At 42.2% G+C, this 19,857-nt stretch overlaps 2 protein-coding genes across 2 annotated transcripts; both read right to left on the reverse strand.

The window, feature by feature from the left end:
• Nucleotides 1-3,104: 3,104 nt before the first annotated feature.
• Nucleotides 3,105-3,716, reverse strand: LOC137617512 (uncharacterized). The gene has a single exon (XM_068347531.1). The coding sequence runs from the start codon at nucleotides 3,714-3,716 to the stop codon at nucleotides 3,105-3,107; it is 612 nt and encodes a 203-aa protein (XP_068203632.1).
• Nucleotides 3,717-14,605: 10,889 nt separating this feature from the next.
• On the reverse strand, nucleotides 14,606-15,121 carry LOC137617513 (uncharacterized). The gene has a single exon (XM_068347532.1). It carries the CDS (start codon nucleotides 15,119-15,121, stop codon nucleotides 14,606-14,608), a length of 516 nt encoding a protein of 171 aa, XP_068203633.1.
• Between the last annotated feature and the right edge of the window lie 4,736 nt (nucleotides 15,122-19,857).

The raw sequence follows: 19,857 nt of genomic DNA on the forward strand, positions 1-19,857 counted from the left end.
GCTGTTGCCGTGTGTTTGACCTCCTGGAGTCGGGAGGAGGCCTTCTAGTGACGAAGAACGGCAAGCGAACCGTGTATGTTCTTCCTTCGCCTGCTTAAGTCATATAGACAATTTACGTTGCCCTAGTGATCCCCTCGGTGCAAGAACACCCCTAGTGATCCAGAAATAGGACAATCGCTGGTGATGTGTCATAATAATCTTTAATCACGAATTCGGTGCGGTTTTTGAGAACTTATGCAAGCATTCTTCAGATATTTCTTCGTGACCTGTAAAGTGTAGTATTATCGCCAATTTAGGATATATTATTATTTAGAGGTGTATTATGATAATTATTGTACAATTGATTAGTTTTAAGGTTTACTTCACTCTGCAACTCTAACTGTCGTATGCTAGGGAAAGTGTGTATTTTTCTGCCTCCTACACCTTTTCTTTCTCTTCGACTGAGGTATAAAAGTTAGGTAGGCGTGTGACGGTTCGAGAGTTTTTATTGTAAAGTAGTGTATGTGTTTTTCCAGTTCCTAAGAAAGCTTTTCGAGGACTACTTTATGTAATTTAAGACTACTTTTGTCAATTAAATTTTATTGTTAAGTGCGATTCAGTGTTTTTTGTATCCCTCTTTGAGAGTTTTTTTGCTTTGTGAATTTTGTGTTGCTGCTGGTTCTTGCCTGGTATTTTGGCACTGAGCCAGTCTGAAAAAAAAGAATCCTGGATGAACATAATCAATCTTAAGTTCATTACAATATATATATATATATATATATATATATATATATATATATATATATATATATATATATATATATATATATATATATATATATATATATATATATATATATATATATATATATATAGGCGTACATTAATTTTTAAAATTGTATCTTGCATCTTTTTAAACTTTTCCTATGATGCTGTAATTTATAAAGCTCTACCCTTCTAATATTAACTTACTGATTTATTCTCTCCTCTGTAAGATGGGCTATGCATCACATCCTCCTGTTATTTGACTCAGCTTCATCTACTTCTTATCAAAAATTAGAATTTTTTTTACATTCTTTCTCTTAATCTTGCAAAATAAGAGATGTTCCTCTTCCTGAATCTAAGGCTGCTACCTATGATGCTATGCAATAGTTACCTATTGAATATTAACTGACTTTAAAAAACTGAGATATTGACCTTTCAGAAATTATGAGAGGAGAGAGAGAGAGAGAGAGAGAGAGAGAGAGAGAGAGAGAGAGAGAGAGAGAGAGAGAGAGAGAGAGAGAGAGATATTTTCTTCAAATATAATGATTCTGCAACTTTAATCCAGTTTTTCCATATAGAAAACTCAATTTCATATTTCGGGTTTCATTCTATATCCATATATATTTGGAAATATGTCGACCTTTTAATGAAGAGACAGCCGTGCACACACAGACACTCGTACTCACAATGAAAACAGAACAGAGTTTGCTTTTTGTTGCAATTGAATTAAAGATTCTAAATAATACGAATTATTGTCGTGAAGATCCTTGGAAGATTAATGGACTCATCAAGACGATCAAAATTCGATAAGAGATTCATCAACTACGGTAATTAAGGGGAAGTGAATATTTATGAGCTAACGTCGACGTGTTTTATCTAAGTTTTTAGTGAAGAGAATAGACAGAGATCCTATAATTGCTATTAACCTCATGAATTAGCAGGAGAAATATCCCACCAAAAGTAGAAGTAAGCTGTATTCATTAGTAAATAAAATCGTTTATTCCTTATTTGGCTTCCATGTTCTAATATCTCGTAACAATAATTATACAATACAGAGAAGATCACAGAACTTTTAGGATCCGGTAATTCCTTCATAAAACTGAGATTTCCTTCTATGAAAACGATTCATAATTTTGATTTCATTTATGGAAGCGTATCATACTATTATCCGCATGAAATTCTCCGTTTGTAAGAAAGAGATAAAATGCTATACTCACATACAATCAATATGTCCAGTTATTCATATTTATATTCAAATTCGAAATGAAAGTAGTTTAAAGAGAGAGGGACGTTATACTGTATAATTAAGAAGATTTTTTTCTTGGGAAAACGAACACCATAAGAAAACTATTTTTCATAGCACAGTTGTCGTCAAAAATGATACAAGTTTAGAGGATTTAGTTAGAAATTCAGTAACCGGCAACTATAACACTTATCTAAAAAAATTATTTTTCTCCTACATTGAAAGTTCTATCAAACAAAATAAAGCTAGCACATGATACACACATATCAAATCTATGATATTAATAAGAATTCTAAGTAATTATTTCAAAGAATAATAACTAGTTCAAAATATAAAAACAAAAAAATCTTGAAGTTTTTGCTCAACACCGGACTACCAACATTACCGATGTATATTTCCAGTAATGTGGAAATAAATATTGATTATCATACTCTATCATCAACCGTGAATGCATCAAAATTCAACAGACAAGTTGGGTGGGTTGATCATTCTGATATTTGCATTGTAAGGACTGTGAGACGAGCTATCACCAACAACAACTGACGGTTTATTCAAACATGTGCGAGAATATAATACGAGGTGCGGACGGAAAAGTAGTATGCACGCAGGCGCTAATCTGGCTTGAACTAACCGCCACAATACGTGTGTTTTTTTCACACGTACAAATACTCGAAATATAAGTCAAAAGAAATAGGTAGCGAAATGGTAAACACATAAAATTGTAGCTCTGAGGGAGCAGAATAAATATATACAGTTAACCACAGTGTGGCGAAGGGAGAATTTAAATGAAATGGAGAATTCAATGAGAATGCTGGACGACGGAGGGAGTGATGTCCTTAAAAGTACCCCCCCTCCCCAAGACGTCAGGTGGCGTAGAGGGCTGATGAGATTAATCTTTGTATCGTTTCGGGCGTTGGAGGGTTCCTCTTGTTCCTGAACGGAGGGGCGCGTCAGTGGTCGGCGTACGGATCGCTACCTCTCGTCGTTGTTTGTTGCTTTTCTTCTCATTAGGCGCCTTGTTTTGAGATGGCACTCTGGATCTGTCCAGTCCCGCGGAGGCAATGTCGCTTCCTTTGAGAAACGCCCGTTTCAGGCGGTCTATTGAGACCCAGTCCTCTTAGCCATGCACGTCGAGAAGGAAGGCTTTCGTCGTTTTCTTGATTACTCGGTAGGGGCCTCGATAGGGTCTGGTTAGCGGCCATCGATGAGCGTCAACACGGATGAAAACATACCCGCAGTTGTCGAAGTTTCTCGGCTTGGAATGCTTAGATTTGTCTTGGTAAGTTTTAAGATATGGCCTAAACTTTCTGGCGATGTCCCTGAGATGATCCAGCAGCATGTCGTCGGTTGATGTGGGAAAGAATTCCCCAGGAACTGCGATCACCTCTCCGTAAACCTTTTCAGCGGGCGATGGCTCGCCATCTGCGTAAGGGACGGTGCTAAGGCAGAGAAGTACCCAAATATGTCGTGATTTCCCGTCCCCGTCAGTGCAGCTCGCCATCAGGGACGCCTTGAGGGCGCGATGAGTTCGTTCGACCATGCCGTTTGCTGCGGGGTTGTATGCCGTGTTGCTGTGGAGTGTCGTTCCCATCAGGTTTGCCAGAGCGAACCATATTTCTGACAGGAAAGCGGGGCCTCTGTCTGTCGTGATGTCGTCAGGAACGCTAAATCTGCTCACCCAGCTTGAGAAAAGGGCTTTAGCGCATGCTTGGGTCGTAGCTTCGGTCATCGGTGATGCTTCCAACCACCTCGTGGAGCGATCGATGATTGTCCCCAGGTAGCGAGCAGATCTCGAAGGCGGCAAAGGTCCCACGACGTCGATGTGGATGTGACCGAAACGTCTTTTCGGTTGGGGAAAATTACATATCCCCGATTGGGTGTGACGGCATATCTTGCTCTTCTGGCAATTGATGCATGTCTTCACCCATTCCCGGGCGTCCTTTTTGAGCCGTGGCCAGATGAACTTTTCAGACAGGAGGGGAGCAGTGGTGCGTCCCAAGGGGTGGGAAAGTCAATGGATGACGTTGAATATTTTTCTTCTGCAGGAAGCCGAAATCCAGGGGCGTGGGCAGCCGGTGCTGGTGTCGCAGAGGATAGTTACTCCTGCTGGCCCGAGATGAATTGCAGTTATCTTGAGCACAGATGGCCCCGTCAGGTGATCCTGTGCCTTTAGGATGGTGCGCTGCTTGGATGCGAGGTTGGCATAGTCAATTCCCAGGAGGATTGCGTCGATTTCAATCCTTGAAAGGGGGTCTGCGACTGGGTTTTTCTTTCCGGAAACGTAGCTTATGGTGCACCCGAATTCAGCGATTGCTGCGAGATGATGTTGCTGTCGGGAGGACCATGCGTCTGTCGATTTTGTGGAGGCGTGTACGAGGGGTTGATGGTCCGTCGCGATGGTGAAGGGTGTGCCCTCCAGAATGTGCCTGAAGTGGCGGACGGCGAGGTAGACGGAGAGGAGCTATCTATCGAGGGTGCTGTATCCTGTTTCTGCGGGTTTCATTTTTCTGCTGAAGAATGCCAATGGCCGAGGAGAACCTTCAACGAGCTGTTCCGCACAGCCCCACAGGCGACGTTGCTGGCGTCGGTCGTCAGTCGCAGAGGGGCATTGTCGACGAAATGAGCCAAGGTGTTGACGTTGGTGAGGGCGTCCTTTGTCCAATGAATGTATGTTGTTGTGGGGAACCCCACTCAAGTTTCTTCGCCTTTCCCTTCAGGACGTCGTCGAGGGGTGTCAGGGTCTGTGCGATGTTGGGGATGAAGCGCCTGTAGTAATTGACCATCCCCAGGAACTCCTGAAGTTGGTGGGTGGTCGTAGGTGTCGGGAACTTTCTGATGGTGTCCACCTTGGTTGTCATGGGTTTTGCCCCAATCGAGGACACGCGATGACCGAGAAAGTCCACTCCTTTAGCGCCGTATGTGCATTTGTCGAAACGTACAAATAGGCCATTCTCCTGCAGGCGTTTGGTGATGGTGCGGAAATGCCTCCGGTGTTCCTCCTTGGTCCTTGAGAATATCAGGATGTCGTCGACGTAGCAGACGCAGAATGGTAGGTCGCCCAGGATGCTATCCATTAGGCCTTGGAGGGTCGCCCCTGCATTGCGTATAGAAGGTTGAGTATGCGAAGGTGTAGGATCCGAACGGTGTCACAATGGCAGTTTTCGGAATGTCCTCTGGAAATACGGGGACCTGGAAGTAAGACTTGAGAAGGTCCATCTTGGTGAAGTATTTTGCGCCATGCAACGCATTCGTCAGGTCTTGCATGTTGGGCAGAGGGTAGTGGTCGGGCGTTGTGATGAGGTTGAGGCGCCTGTAGTCGCCGCAAGGTCTCCAGGTCCCGTCAAGCTTCTTTACCACGTGTAGGGGAGATGCCCAGGGGCTCGATGCTTTCTTACAGATACCCATGCGTTCTATGTCCTCAAAGGCGCGTTTGGCGTCCCTCAGCTTTTGGGGTGGGAAGCGTCGGAATTTGGTTTTTGTAGGAGGTCCCGTCGTCGTGATGTGGCGGTAGATCCCGTGCTTGGAGGGGGATCCCGGCTATTGTCAGAGCTCGGGCTTGAAAGCGTCAGGAAATTCTTGCAGAAGGTCGGTGTAGAGCTGCGTCATTACAGGGGATACGGACATTGTGGCAGGGCCGGCTCTCAGGGCGCGGGACCGGCAGGTTCCTGTATTGATGAGGCGTTTCCCGGCAACGTCGACAAGTAATCCGTGGTGAGCGATGAAATCTGCACCGAGGAGGGGGCGACTGACGTCAGCGATGGCGAAGGGCCAGAAATACGGATGGCCCAGGATAGATATCCTGATGATCCTAGTCCCATAACACCGTATGGGAGACCCGTTGGCGGCGACGAGCGAGGGGGCGTCTTTGCTGGGACCACGGTCTAGGTCGGCTTGTGACGGCGGGAACGTTGGCTGCATAGCGCCGGTGTCGACCATGAGTCTGTGGTTGGAGACGGTGTCGAGGATATAAAAACCATTCTTTTTTTGGTTTCCTGCAGCTGCGATGGTGGTAGGTGGTTTCTTATGGCGTTATCTTCTAGGGAAATTGCATGGTGCCCTATATTTCTTGGCGTTGCTGCCGAACTGCTGGTGGTAGAAGCACCATGCTGGATTAGGCCTAGGGTTCGGACGTGTCGGTTGCGGTGGTTTCCTCCTTGCCAGAACGTTGATCTCGTCGTCGTCCTCAGGAGGCATTGATGAAGAGTATATGGAAGAGCAGCTAAAGGAGGAGAACAAAGACGATACTGATGATGGATGCCCCGAGGCGAGATGCTTTGGAGGCCTCCTGGAGCTTCTGAGCCTTCGACAGGAGTTTGTTCATCTGAAGTGTGTCGGCGTCCGTCAATTGGGTCCTTACGTCCTGCGGCAGGCGTCGAAGGAAAATCTCGCGAGATACCGTAATCTAGTGCTGTCGGCCGTTGCTGTCGGTCTCGGGAAGAATTAACAGGCCGTTCAACTCGTCCCATGCCTCGACAGGAGAGGTGTCACCCAAGGGTTTGCCGGCGAGGTCCAGAACTTTCTGTGCCCTTGCTGAAACGGAGAGTGAGTATATACCAATGAGCTTCGTTCTCAGGTCGTCGTAGGAAACTTGGCGAGCCCGGGCGTCGAGCCATGGGGAAATCTTGTCAAATACTTCCTCTTGGATGGAGGTGAGAACGATGTCGGCCTCGGCGCAGGAGTCGCTGAGCATAGCGACTCGGAAGAGTACGTCCGCTCTCAGGAACCTGGAAGCGGTTTTGTGTTGAGAAAACGGCGGCAGTTTGACTTTGGGCATGGAGGCGAGGCCGTTGGGCGTGATGGGTGGGTTGAATCCGCCATTGTGGTCAGTCGACGAGTCGGCGAAGAGGTGGGAAGTTGATATGTCAGTTAACCTCATCCTACTGCCTTATAAATGCACCGAGGTGTGGGAGGACCAAAGGCCGAAGCTCACGCCTAAGGTAACGGAGTAAAAGAAGGTAGCACGGCTGTAATAAGTCCGTTAATGGCAAAGCCAAAACCGCTGATGCTACTTCAACTCCGGGGTCACCAGTTGTAAGGACAGTGAGACAAACTATCACCAACAACAACTGACGGTTTATTCAATCATGTGCAAAAATATAATACAAGGTGCGGACGGAAAAGTAGCATGCGCGCAGGAGCCAATCTGACTTGAACTAACCGCCACAATATGGGTTTTTTTCACACGTACAAATGCTTGAAATGCAAGTCAATAGAAATAGGTAGCGAAATGGTAAATACATAAAATTGTAGCTCTGAGGGAGCGGAATAAATATATACAGTGAACCACAGAGTGGCGAAAGGAGAATTTAAATGAAAGGGAGAATTCGATGAGAATGCTGAACGATGGAGGGAGCGATGTCCTTAGAGCATTTATTAACTGACCGTTCGGACTCTACTTTAGCTTTGACTTCGGTATCGATCAATGATACAAACGTAACATTATTCACCCAACCAAGGAATTACCAGGCATAGACTATTAGTGGGGGAATTTGCTCTAATATCTGCATCGCAGGTCAGTATCTACTGAGGGATGGACGTGATTTTTGAAAGAAAAGCGTTATGCTTGCGAGTTTCCCGTGAAGTTGCCAGTTACGATATTTTATTCGAATAATTTTCATCATTTCTGTCTGATAATAACTACTAGTGATTAACTGTACAGCTACAGAAGACATTTCCCTGTTAAATGATCTATTTTAGTTGCTATAATTGTAAAAAAAATTACAATAATGATTTTAGAAACATCTGCGGCAAAGTGATATAAATGTTCCCCACTGATGGCAGGATTTCCAAGTGCAGAAGCAAGGGATAATGTGATTTGTAAATTAACTCTCTACTTTTATAGCCTTATATCGGTATTTATCATGATTTCATTTGAAAACAAAAAAAAAAGAAGTTTAGCAACTAATAAATGAAACATAAGAAAAATATTAGTGTGAAAAAATTAAATATAAGTTATATACATGTTTAACTAAATGGTTTCGCCTATTATTATTATCATTATTATTATTATTATTATCATTATTATTATTATCATTATTATTTGCAAATATACAACCCTAGTTGGAAAAGCAAAATGCTATAAGCCCAGGGGCCCCAACAGGGAAATAGCCCCGTGAGGAAAGGAAACAAGGAAAAATAAAAAATCTCAAGAACAGTAACAACATTAAAATGAAATATTTTCTTCATAAACTATAATTTTTTTTAACAAAACAGAAGGAAGAAAAATTAGATAGAATAGTGTGCCAGAGTTTACCCTCAAGCAATAGAACTCTAACCAAAGACAGTGGAAGACCATGGTACAGAGGCTATGGCACTACCTTAGACTAGAGAACAATGGTTTGATTTTAGAGTGACCTTCTCCTAGAAGAGCTGCTTACCATAGCTGAAGAGTCTTTTCTACCCTTACCAAGAGAAATGTACCCACTGAACAATAAAAGCGCAGTAAAGAACACCTGAGGTGAAGAAGAACTGTTAGATAATCTCAGTGTTTTCAGTTGTATGAGGACAGAGGAGAATATGGAAAATAATAAGACAGACTATTCGGTGTATATGTAGGCAAAGGGAAAGAACCTTAAACAGAGAGAAGGATTCAATGTAGTACTGTCTTGCCAGTCAAAGGATCCCATAACTCTCTAGCGATAGTATCTCAACGGGTGGCCGGTGCCCTGGCCAGCCTACTACCTACAATAATCAAGGAAATATATTTCGCAGCATGTCATTTAGTAAATTGAGTTGTTTGAATATCTAGATGGTTGTAGCCTAAATAAGGTTTTCCAGTAATTATGTTTCATTATAATGAGATTTAAGAAATCATGCATGGTTTACCACAATTTATAAACTTTATTTGTGGGAATACGTTAAAAACGTGTAGTATAATCTTACTGTCGCCTATCAGTAAGTACGATACGTAGAGAGATATACATTTTATTGTTTATTTCATAACAAACACACACATACACAGACACACACACACACACACACATATATATATATATATATATATATATATATATATATATATATATATATATATATATATATATGTATATATATATATATATATATATATATATATATATATATATATATATATATATATATATATATATATATATATATATATATATATATATATATATATATATATATATATATATATATATATATATATATATATATATATATATATATATATATATATATATATATATATATATATATATATATATTTTATATGGAAAAGATCCAAACAGAAGATGAAAATAGAAAAGACAATATTAAGCCCTAACTGATTTACTTTTTTTGCTTTCCCATGTGGTTCTGCATCTGAGCATCGTTTCCATGTGATTTTTACGTATATATATATATATATATATATATATATATATATATATATATATATATATATATATATATATATATATATATATATATATATATATATATATATATATATATATATATATATATATATATATATATATATATATATATATATATATATATACGTAATAAATTATATAATTGTTATTACACGTTTAAAACACATGACGTAATATGTCATTTTGGATGAAGATGCTTGCCATGAGATTCGCTGTAGTCATGTGAAATCATAAACAGGATGCACAATGCAGCCTCGGCAATGTAACATTTTTCTTAAATGTCAACACCAATGCATCAGTGTGTGAAAGTTTGTGACGTCACCGAATGCAGGTGTCTTCCGAGATTGTGTTATAAATGCTACATCAAGTAATCATACGATATCTGTGATATCGATAATTTAATCAGTTCATATCTATACTTCACCAGAATTGGTCATCCGACCAAACCAGCTCCCTCCTATGATGGAGATGTTTAACTCTGTTGTTTTTAGACAATAAATGCTTTTAAAGCTAATAAGATGTACTTCGTTATCCAGCCTTACACATCTTAAACAACACATACTCAATGTGTGCTTATAAAAGTAGCACACTTATAAATGGTGGCAGCGGTTAAACTCTACCAATCAGAGAAAGATCTTCAAATAACTATAATATTAAACTCTAAGAATTAGAGGAAGATCTTCAAGACATCAAAATAAAAGCTGTAAGACCAGAGAAAGATCTTCAAGAACTCAACGTTATCTACATGTATCTACAATTTTGACTAAGTAATATAGTCCATCGAAATATATAACATTTAATGAATGTTATGAATACAAACTGATGAACTGGATCTTCAATCAACATCCTAAGAAACCCAAGGACTGACGTTCGACGTTTATAAAACATATCCAGGAAGCACTACATTCAACGGAAACTCGAACGATACATCGCTAACATAACATCAAGAGAGAGAGAGAGGATGTGTCGTCATCACACAGAACCATATATAAGCTAAGTACAAATTTTTGAATTCATTCCATTTTGGGGCAGTGAAGTGTAGTTATCACGAGTCGTTAGTCGATTATTACTGGGTTGAGTGATTTGCTATTCTTTTATTTTCCTTTCATTAAAGGAAACTTTGTTCAACTCCGAATTCTCATCTAGAATTTTTTCTCTCTTTGTGCTAATTCCTTTTTCTTTCAGAAATTCTCGGGAAATGTCTTGGGATTAGTAACATTGTTTGGGGAATTTTATTATACATATGCGTTTACACAGTGGACGTCTGTATTCATATAGATATTTTGATAGAATTGCAAGGGGTCGAAGAGATAGGAAAAGAAATACAGCAGTCATGACTCCCCCTGTGAGCCCTACCCCTGGACCTAGTGGCGTAGGCCAGACTAATCCTCCTCCAATTGTGACGCTTGTAAATGCCAGGTCAGCAATCCTTCCTTTTCAAGGTCGAGTCAATGGGTTCTTGCCACAAAATGTGGAGTCATGGATTTCATCTGTCGATGCCCATTTAAATGCCAAACAAATCATAGACCCTTTTGTACAATTACAAGAAGCTAAAAGTTTTATAGATTTTTCTAAGGGGGATGCCAGTGCATATTTAAGAGGTGTTTCATTTCAAGAAGCAGTTACCTGGGATGATTTCAAAGTTAGGTTACGTGCGGTCTATGGGGGTGAGGAAGCCTTGGATGTAGTATTAACGTTACGAAATACACTTAATCAAGCCACTATGAATCGGCTTAATGTTATTGAGAGAGCAGCTCTCATAGCTGATAGGCTTAATGAATATCAGGACATTTTAGGTAATTCCGCTTGGGTTACTAGGGATAACATCTCCGTGAAAGATTTTTTACAATTAATGTATTTAACTTGCATGTCACTTATGTTGCCTGAAGCTTTATTCCGGTGTTTTGATAAGAAGTTAACGCCTGCAAGTACGGAATTGGATGTAATGCTGGGGCAACGTTTCAATGTCTTATGGATGGCATCTTAGGGGACCTCCCTTTCTGTGTATGTTATGTGGACGACATACTTGTGTTCTCCTCCTCAAAAGAGGAACACCTCCGTCACCTGCGCATCGTGCTCGACCGCCTACAACAAACGGCCTTGTAGTCCGGTACGACAATTGTACCTTTGGCGCCAACGAAGTGTCGTTCTTAGGGCACCGTATCACTCCTGAAGGAGTCCATCCCCTCCCTGAGAAGGTAGCAGCCATTCAGAACTTCCCCGCACCCTCGACCATCAAAGCTCTGCAGGAATTCTTGGGCATGATCAACTATTATCACCGTTTTCTGCCACCCCTTCCCGCCACTCTTGCTCCCCTCTACGCCTCCCTCAAGGGCAAGCCAAAGGACCTGAAGTGGGGTCCCCTTCAAGAAGCAGCCTTCTGCAATGCAAAGAAGGCCCTATCAACTGCTGCGGCTCTCACTTTTCCTATCCCACACGCCCCTCTCCTTCTCTCCACCGATGCCAGCGACGTCGCTATTGGTGCAGTACTCGAGCAGGTGGTCAAAGGCTCGCCCCGCCCATTGGCCTTCTTCAGCAGAAAACTGTCCAAGGCAGAATCGGGTTATTCTACCTTCGATCGAGAATTGCTGGCGATGCACTTGGCTGTCCGTCACTTTCGCCATTTCTTAGAAGGTACGCCCTTTGTCATTCGCACACACCACATGCCTCTGGTGCACGCCTTCACTCGACAGTCTGACGCCTGGTCCGCCCGTTAACGCCGACATCTCTCCGCCATAGCTAAATACAATTGTACCCTCCAATACGTCCCTGGGAAAATGAATCCCGTTGCCGATGCCTTGTCAAGAAACACGTTGGCTGCCGTTCAACTGGGATTTGATTACAACGCCCTGGCTGAAGCCCAACGACAGGATCCAGAGTATCAAGCTTGTAGGACATCCTGCACGTCCCTCTGTTGGGAAGACTTTCCCCTCGAAGACTCCAACACCACCCTCCTCTGTGACGTCAGTACTGGTAGACCGCGACATTGGATTCCTGCTCCCATGCGCCGACAGATGTTTGATTTCATTCACGGCCTTTCACATCCCTCGTGCCGTTCTACTACACAGCTGCTGAAGGGAAAGTTCATTTGGCACGGCATTTCTGAGGATGCTAAGGATTGGGTCCGCGCCTGTACTTCTTGCCAAACTTCCAAAGTACATCGACACACGGATTCAGGAGTGGGCTCCTTTCCTCAACCTCAGCGTCGTTTCGCACACATTCATGTCGACGTTGTAGGCCCCCTACCCACATCACAAGGACATCGTTACCTGTTTACCGTCATCGACCGCTCCACTCGTTGGCCTGAAGCCATTCCCATAGAAACTGTAACGTCCGCCTCATGTACATCTGCCTTACTCTCTGGATGGATTTCAAGATTCGGCATCCCTGAGCATATTACTTCTGACAAGGGAACCACTTTCACCTCCTAATTGTGGATGTCATTAGCAAATCTCCTGGGCATCACCCTACATCAGACAACGGCCTACAACTCCGCTGCCAATGGAATGGTTGAACGTTTTCATTGCACCCTCAAAGCAGCTTTGATGTCCCACTGCAAGGATTACGACTGGTTTACTCAGCTTCCCTGGGTCCTCCTGTGACTAAGGACCACTCCTAAAGACGCCCTCAACGTCTCGGCAGCTGAAATGGTGTATGGCGACCCGTTGGTCGTTCCTGCCGAATTTTTTCCTTCTACAACCTCCTCCGACGATCTCCAGCGCAAACGTCACGTCGTGGGAAAATTTACTCCGTGCCGCCAGACTTACAAGCCCCCAGCGAAGCATCACATACCAACGGACTTGCACTCTGCAACGCACGTCTTGCTGCGCAATGATACTAGCAAGCTACCACTAACGCCCCCTTACACGGGCCCTTTCCTTGTGATCCGACGCAGTCCGAAAGCATTCCTACTAAACATTCGGGGCAAAGAAGACTGGGTCTCCATTGATCGTCTAAAACCTGCTTATCATCTGCCAGATGACCCGCCTACAGTTCGCCTCTCTAGATCAGGGCGCCCTATTTAACATGTACAGTATGTCATTTTTAGGGGGGGAGCCATGTACCAACCGTGTGTCATGTAATTGTACATAATTATTTTGTATATATTATGCTTTGTATCTGAGCTCTTCCCTCGCACTTAAAAGAACCTGAATGATCATGTCTCCGGTTTTGCTCTGTAATATTGTATGTCTCTCGAACATGTTATGTCCTGTTGCCTTGAGGTTTTGTATATAAAGGAGAGTGTTCCTTAATAAACAACTCAGTTGATTGCATCCTGCCTTTGAGTTCACAACCCTCTCTCGGTCCGTCACATGACCCTTGTTGTAATCCTACTCTCATCTCAAAACTCTTTGTCTCCCCAGCACTGCTCCTCACTCTAGTAAATACATTACGGTACATCTCTTGTATCAGTCGAACGTACTTTTCTGGCACCCTGCTCTCCCTCAGACTCCTCCATACCACTTGTCTTGGGACTCGGTCATAAGCCTTTTCAAGATCAATGAATACCACATGCAGGTCTCTTTGCTTTTCCCAGAATTTTCTCCATTAGTAGACTCGGATAAATACACCATCTGTTGTTCCCCTCCCCTTTATGAATCCCATCTGCTCTTGACCTATTTCTACTTCTTCTCTTAGTCTGACATCTATCATCCTTTTCAGTATCTTCAAACTGTGGGACAGCAATTTAATACCTCTGTAATTCCCACAATCTTGGACATGACCTTTCCCTTTGAAGATTGGGATCAATATACTCCCACGCCACTCATTTGGTATATTTTCTTGCTCAAAAAGTTTTATCTTGAGATCGTGCAGTATGTCCAATCCTTAATCTCCTAATGCTTTCCATGCCTTCAAAGGAATCATGTCTAGTCCTGTTGCCTTCCCATTCTTCATCTTCCTTGGTGCATTTGTTACCTCTTACCTAGAGAACCTTATTACCATGCCAAAGTTCACCTGGCCATTCTCTCTTAATAATCTATCATTTTGGACATTTAACATCTGTTCAAATTATTCTCTCCATTTCTTTATAATGTCCTCCCCCTCTCTAAGTACTACACTATCTTGATCTTTTATTTGTTTGATGTGTATAATATCTTTGGTGCTCTTATTTCTAGTCTTTGATAGCTTGATTATCTTATTTAATCCTTCCTTTATCCCCAGCTTATTATACACATCATCATATGGCTTTGCTTTAGCTTGGGCTACTGTCTTCTTCACCACCTTGTTTTTCTCTCTAAACCTCTCTCTGTCTTTCCTTGACTATGACTCTTCCCATCTTATTTGCCTCCTTATCTTTTATAACTTTTTCAATTCCTTCACTCCACCACCAACTCTCCTTTTCTTCCCATATAATACTAGATGTCTCTCTTAGCAGCTCCTCTCCATGCCTTCTCATTACTGCTGCATTTTGTGTCCACCTTTCTTGAACATCTTCAATTCCCATATCAATACCCTCCAAAACACTCCTCTTAAACTCTTTTATCTTATCTCCTTCCCTCACTAGTTTGTACCATTTGATTTTCCTTATCTCTTTAGCTTTAGCTTTCCTTTCCCTTTTTAGACCTAATTCCATACATAGCAGTCTGTGATGGGGGGCTACATAGTCAACTGGGATAACCTTGCAGTTCATGACCTCCACCAGCTTTATCCTTTTATACAGGAAGTAGCCTATCTGGGAGCATCTACCCCGACTACTATATGTTATTAGGTGTTCCCTTTTCTTCTTAAAGAATGTGTTCACTATTACCATGCCAAATGACAAAGCAAAGTTCACTACACTCTCTCCTTCTGGGTTTCTCTCCCCAATTCCATGGCCCCCTGCACCGGACCAATTGCCTCATTCTCACTTTCAATATGGACATTCAAATCTGCCCCCACTATGACCCTCTCATATTCTTCCAGTTCTGGCATCACTCCATTCATGTCTCTCCAGGAATTTCACTTCTCATCTTCTGTGCAACCAGCTTGTGGTGCCTATCCACTTATAATATTCAGAATCTCTCCTCCACAACACATCTTCAATCTGATAATACTGCCATTCATTCTATGCACCTCTATAACCGCATTTTTCAGCTCACCTGACAGTACTATGCCAACTCCGTTTCTACCTTGTTTACTTGATCCACTATAATATAGCTTACATCCATCACCAAACTCTTTAGCTTTATTTCCCTTCAATCGGTGACCACCAAAAGTAAACACTAATATAAGGTAAGTAAAGTTAACCAGTAGGCCATAAATTTCAATTTAATTTATGAAATGTAATCAATAAAAATAAATGCAATTGGTAATCAGGCCTTGTCACTCTCGAAATACAGCTCAGGGTAAGAGTTTCTCTTCCTTAATATTGTGCGGATGCCCCACTTACTAAGTGGTAACTGAGAGATAGCGTAATTGCAACTAACTTTTTTTCAGCAGACAGAGGCCTATAAATAGCAAAAGGTTCAGTGATAGAAGTTTACAAGAATTAAAACTGAGTGATACAAGTACATACAGGCAGGAACCTGTAATCAGTGTGAGGGGAGAGCAATAATTACAATATACAAAATGTATACATAGATACCGTTACAGTGTAAGAGCGTGTGAGGCGCGTGCTGTACAATGTCTCGGATGAGATCTGGATCGACTGTTCCACCCTCTATTTAGTTCTCACTTTTATTATTACTATCAAAGGTCGCTTTGCATATGGATAGTATAATTGCCACATCGTTTATGGTTGAATTCGAAATATGCCAGTTGTAGGTAGGAGGCTATGCTTTCCTTCTCCAGGAATTCAGTTACAAAAGAGTGAATGAGTGTTAGAGTATGCATAATAATAACAAGCTTCCCTTTATAAACAAAATGTCGACGTTATCTTAACTTATGTCCTCAGCATTAGTGAATTGTCCCTTCGTAAAGACTTACAAGTACCAATTATAGTCTGTGTACATCTGGCCACAATAACTACTGTCAAATTTTGCCACCTTTGTGATCAAGACCAGCCTCATTTACAGAGGTGCGTTCCCGTCATTTGCGTCCTTTAAGTATGTGTCACGCTTCACCGTACTTTATTTTTTTTCCACATTGTAAATATCGTTATTTTGTTGATTTTTAATCAGGAATTTTGAGTTTTTGTCTTGCTACTTTTGATCCACAATTAACACGATCATGTTAATTTTTTTTATGCATGTTTTAACGCCACCATCTCCGCTGTTTATAAGCATCTCTTAACTCCTGACTACCTTGTATACGAGCTCCTGCTCTTTTTTTATTACCGTGCAACTGCACCTCAAGTAGTCCCCCCCCCCTTTTTTTAATATAACTCATATCTTCCTATCCTACCAATTAATACGTTAGTCTCTTGGTACTTTCCTATACCCACAGTTCATCTATTTTGTGTTGATAAGCTCCTTACTCATCCTTAATGACGTCAATTATTTCAATTACATTTGTAGCCTTACATCCTCTCCAACTCATATCTGCCTAACAAATGATGATCTGGTATACTATTTATATATATATATATATATATATATATATATATATATATATATATATATATATATATATATATATATATATATATATATATTAGTGATTCATTTTACGCTTTCATTTTCTTTTCCTTAAATTCTTATTAAAGCATAAACTAGTCAACTCATTTCAATGAGATTTCCTCTTTCCCTAGTAAGCTTATTTATAAATTTCTCCAGAAAAGATGGACTTTTCACAACTAAGTCTACTTCCAATTACACTTCAATAAGACTTACTTCAAACACATCATAATCACTCTATGCTTTATAATTCAAGCGAGAAACAAATTCAGACCCCTCGAAAAATAACCTTTGCCAACTTTATTGTGCCCAAGATAATTTGCTTATATGTCAGTCGGTGTGTGTCTATGATCCGCATAACTCAATAACTATTTGACCGAATCTCATGAACATTTGTAGAATTGGTGGTCATGATCCAAGGACAATTTCAATCCATTTTAGGAGTGATTGGGTCAAAGGTCAAAACCAATGTCCCGAAAAGGTGAAACAACATTCTTGCTATATCGTGGTCCATCTGTTTCCGATATGTGTGAAACTAGTGCCAAAATGTGCATAATTCGATTATTTATCTTATGATATGCAACATGATATAGTCACGTCATTATTCTTGTTTACTCTTGGTTGTGTATTCATTTGTTGGTATGTGTGTGTTTGTGATTCGTATAACTCAAAAACCATTTGACTGAATCTATTAAAGTTTGGTGGAAGGGTAGGCCATGATGCAAGGACAATTAGATGCTATTTTCGTAGTGATTGAGTCAAAGGTAAAGGCCAAGGTCACAAAAAGGTAAAAAACGTCTATTTCCTATATTGGGGCCACTTTTTTTCTGATTTGCATGGAACTAGTGCAAATATTTCGTCAATTCAATTATCTACTATCACGTCAGTTTTCTTTTTTGGCAAATAGGGCGTTGGTGAAGGTATGCGCTCTACCGAGGGCCCATTCTCTTTCGAAATGCAAACATAGATTTTGTGAACTGTAGCTCTCAGTATGTGTTAGACCTCATTCTTTCTTTCATGAAAAGTGGGGTTTCTTTTATATATATCATCAGAGATTCATTCCTTATTAATAAAAATAATGATGAAATTATTGTTTCATAGCTATTGTACCAACCGTGTTTCACACAATTGTACATAATTCCTTTTGTATATATTATGCTTGTATCTTCGCTCTTCCCTCGCACTAAAACGAACAGGAAAATTCATGTCTGGTTTTTCCTCTGTAATATTGTCTGTCTTGTGAACTTGTTATGTCCTGTTGCCTGGAGGTTTTATATATAAGGAGATTGTTCTACAATAATATAACTCAGTCGTTTCCAACCTGCCTTTAAGTTCACAGCCTTACTCGGCGCCGCCATATTGGTGACCCCGGAAGTCAACTCGCTCCCACTGCCTTCCACCCCCACCTCCCTCGCCCCTCCATCGTTGGTACTATGACGGAGACGGACTCTACTACAGCAGTTGGCGCTGCGGCCGCCCCATTGAAACTTTCACTGTTCGCCAGCGGAGTAGCCTTTGATTGGTTTCAGAGCTCAGAAGTCCAGTTTCGTATCAGGAGCGTGACTCGCTCAACCACCAAAGCGGATTATGTTCTCGCGGCGATACCCGAGGACACCTTCCCTGAAATATCCGACTGGCTTTGTGAACAAGGAGACACCCCAATAGCGAATGACGCCCTCAAAACATACCTTCTGCAGCAGTACTCGCTGTCGCCAGCCGCCCGTATAGCAAAGCTTTTTCAGCTCTCGCAACAACCATTGGGGGACCAAAGGGCTTCACTTGCCCTCAGGGAAATGACCAGTATCACTCGCCTTCAACCTGCCGCAGACGGCTCTCCTCGTGAGGTGAACCTACTTCGTGCCCTTTGGATACGCCGTTTACCCGAACCTGTACTCGCTGCCATACCCGATGTCGATAGTTCACCCATAAAGGACTTGATGACCAAAGCCGACGCCCTTATGGACAGCCACTTCAAGACCTCCATCAACGCCTCCACCCCTGACGACGAGGATGCCTATTCAACGTCAACCGAAGCTGACATGAATGCAGTAGGACATACACGCCTACACCGTGACGTGCCGAAGCGGCGATATAGCCGCCCACCACCCACCAATCGCTCGCGCCCCAACGAACAACTTCTACAGCCACTTACTACCTCCCATCCGCCGCAGTTTTACTACTAACACTTCAGATTCGGGGAATCCGCGAAGAAATGTGCCAAAGATTGTCAGTGGCCAAAAAACGTGTAAGTAGGCCATCGCTTGTGGCGGTGGCCTTCCATGTTTCTAATCTTTTCTTTTTACAGGATGCAGGAACGGGCGTGCGATTTTTGGTAGACACGGGTGCTTGTCGTTCTCTTTTGCCAAGGAAACTCTTCAAGGCACGACGTAGTCTGTCTACATCTGCCGAAGTCCGCTTGGTAGCTGCCAACGCATCTGCAATACCCACCTACGCTTACGAGAACCTCACATTATCGTTCGGAAACGGTAAATTCAATTGGAAGTTTCTCGTTGCTGATGTCACAATGCCAATCCTCGGTGCGAATTTCCTCTCTCATTTCCACCTTCTGGTCGATGTCGCCCACCGACGATTGGTCAATGCAGACTCGTACTTGTCGACACCTCTTCAACCCGCCCCCTCTAACCTCGCTCTCCACATCAGCGCACCCACGGATGCCTACGCCCACCTCCTCACGTCGTACCCGGAAGTTTTCCGTCCAGAACTTCGCCAAACGCCCACGGTTCCTGCCAAGCACGGTATTTATCACCATATCAAGACGACGGGACCCCCAGTCTTCGCAAAATTCAGACGTCTGGCACCGGAACGATTGGCAGCCGCCAAACAGACGTTCGCCGAAATGGAGAAAATGGGCCTTTGCCAAAAGGCCTCCAGCCCATGGTCGTCACCCTTACACATCGTTCTGAAGAAAGACGGCTCCCTCCGTCCGTACGGG

This window comes from Palaemon carinicauda, chromosome 23, assembly GCF_036898095.1.
Source record: "Palaemon carinicauda isolate YSFRI2023 chromosome 23, ASM3689809v2, whole genome shotgun sequence".
Lineage (NCBI taxonomy): Eukaryota > Metazoa > Arthropoda > Malacostraca > Decapoda > Palaemonidae > Palaemon > Palaemon carinicauda.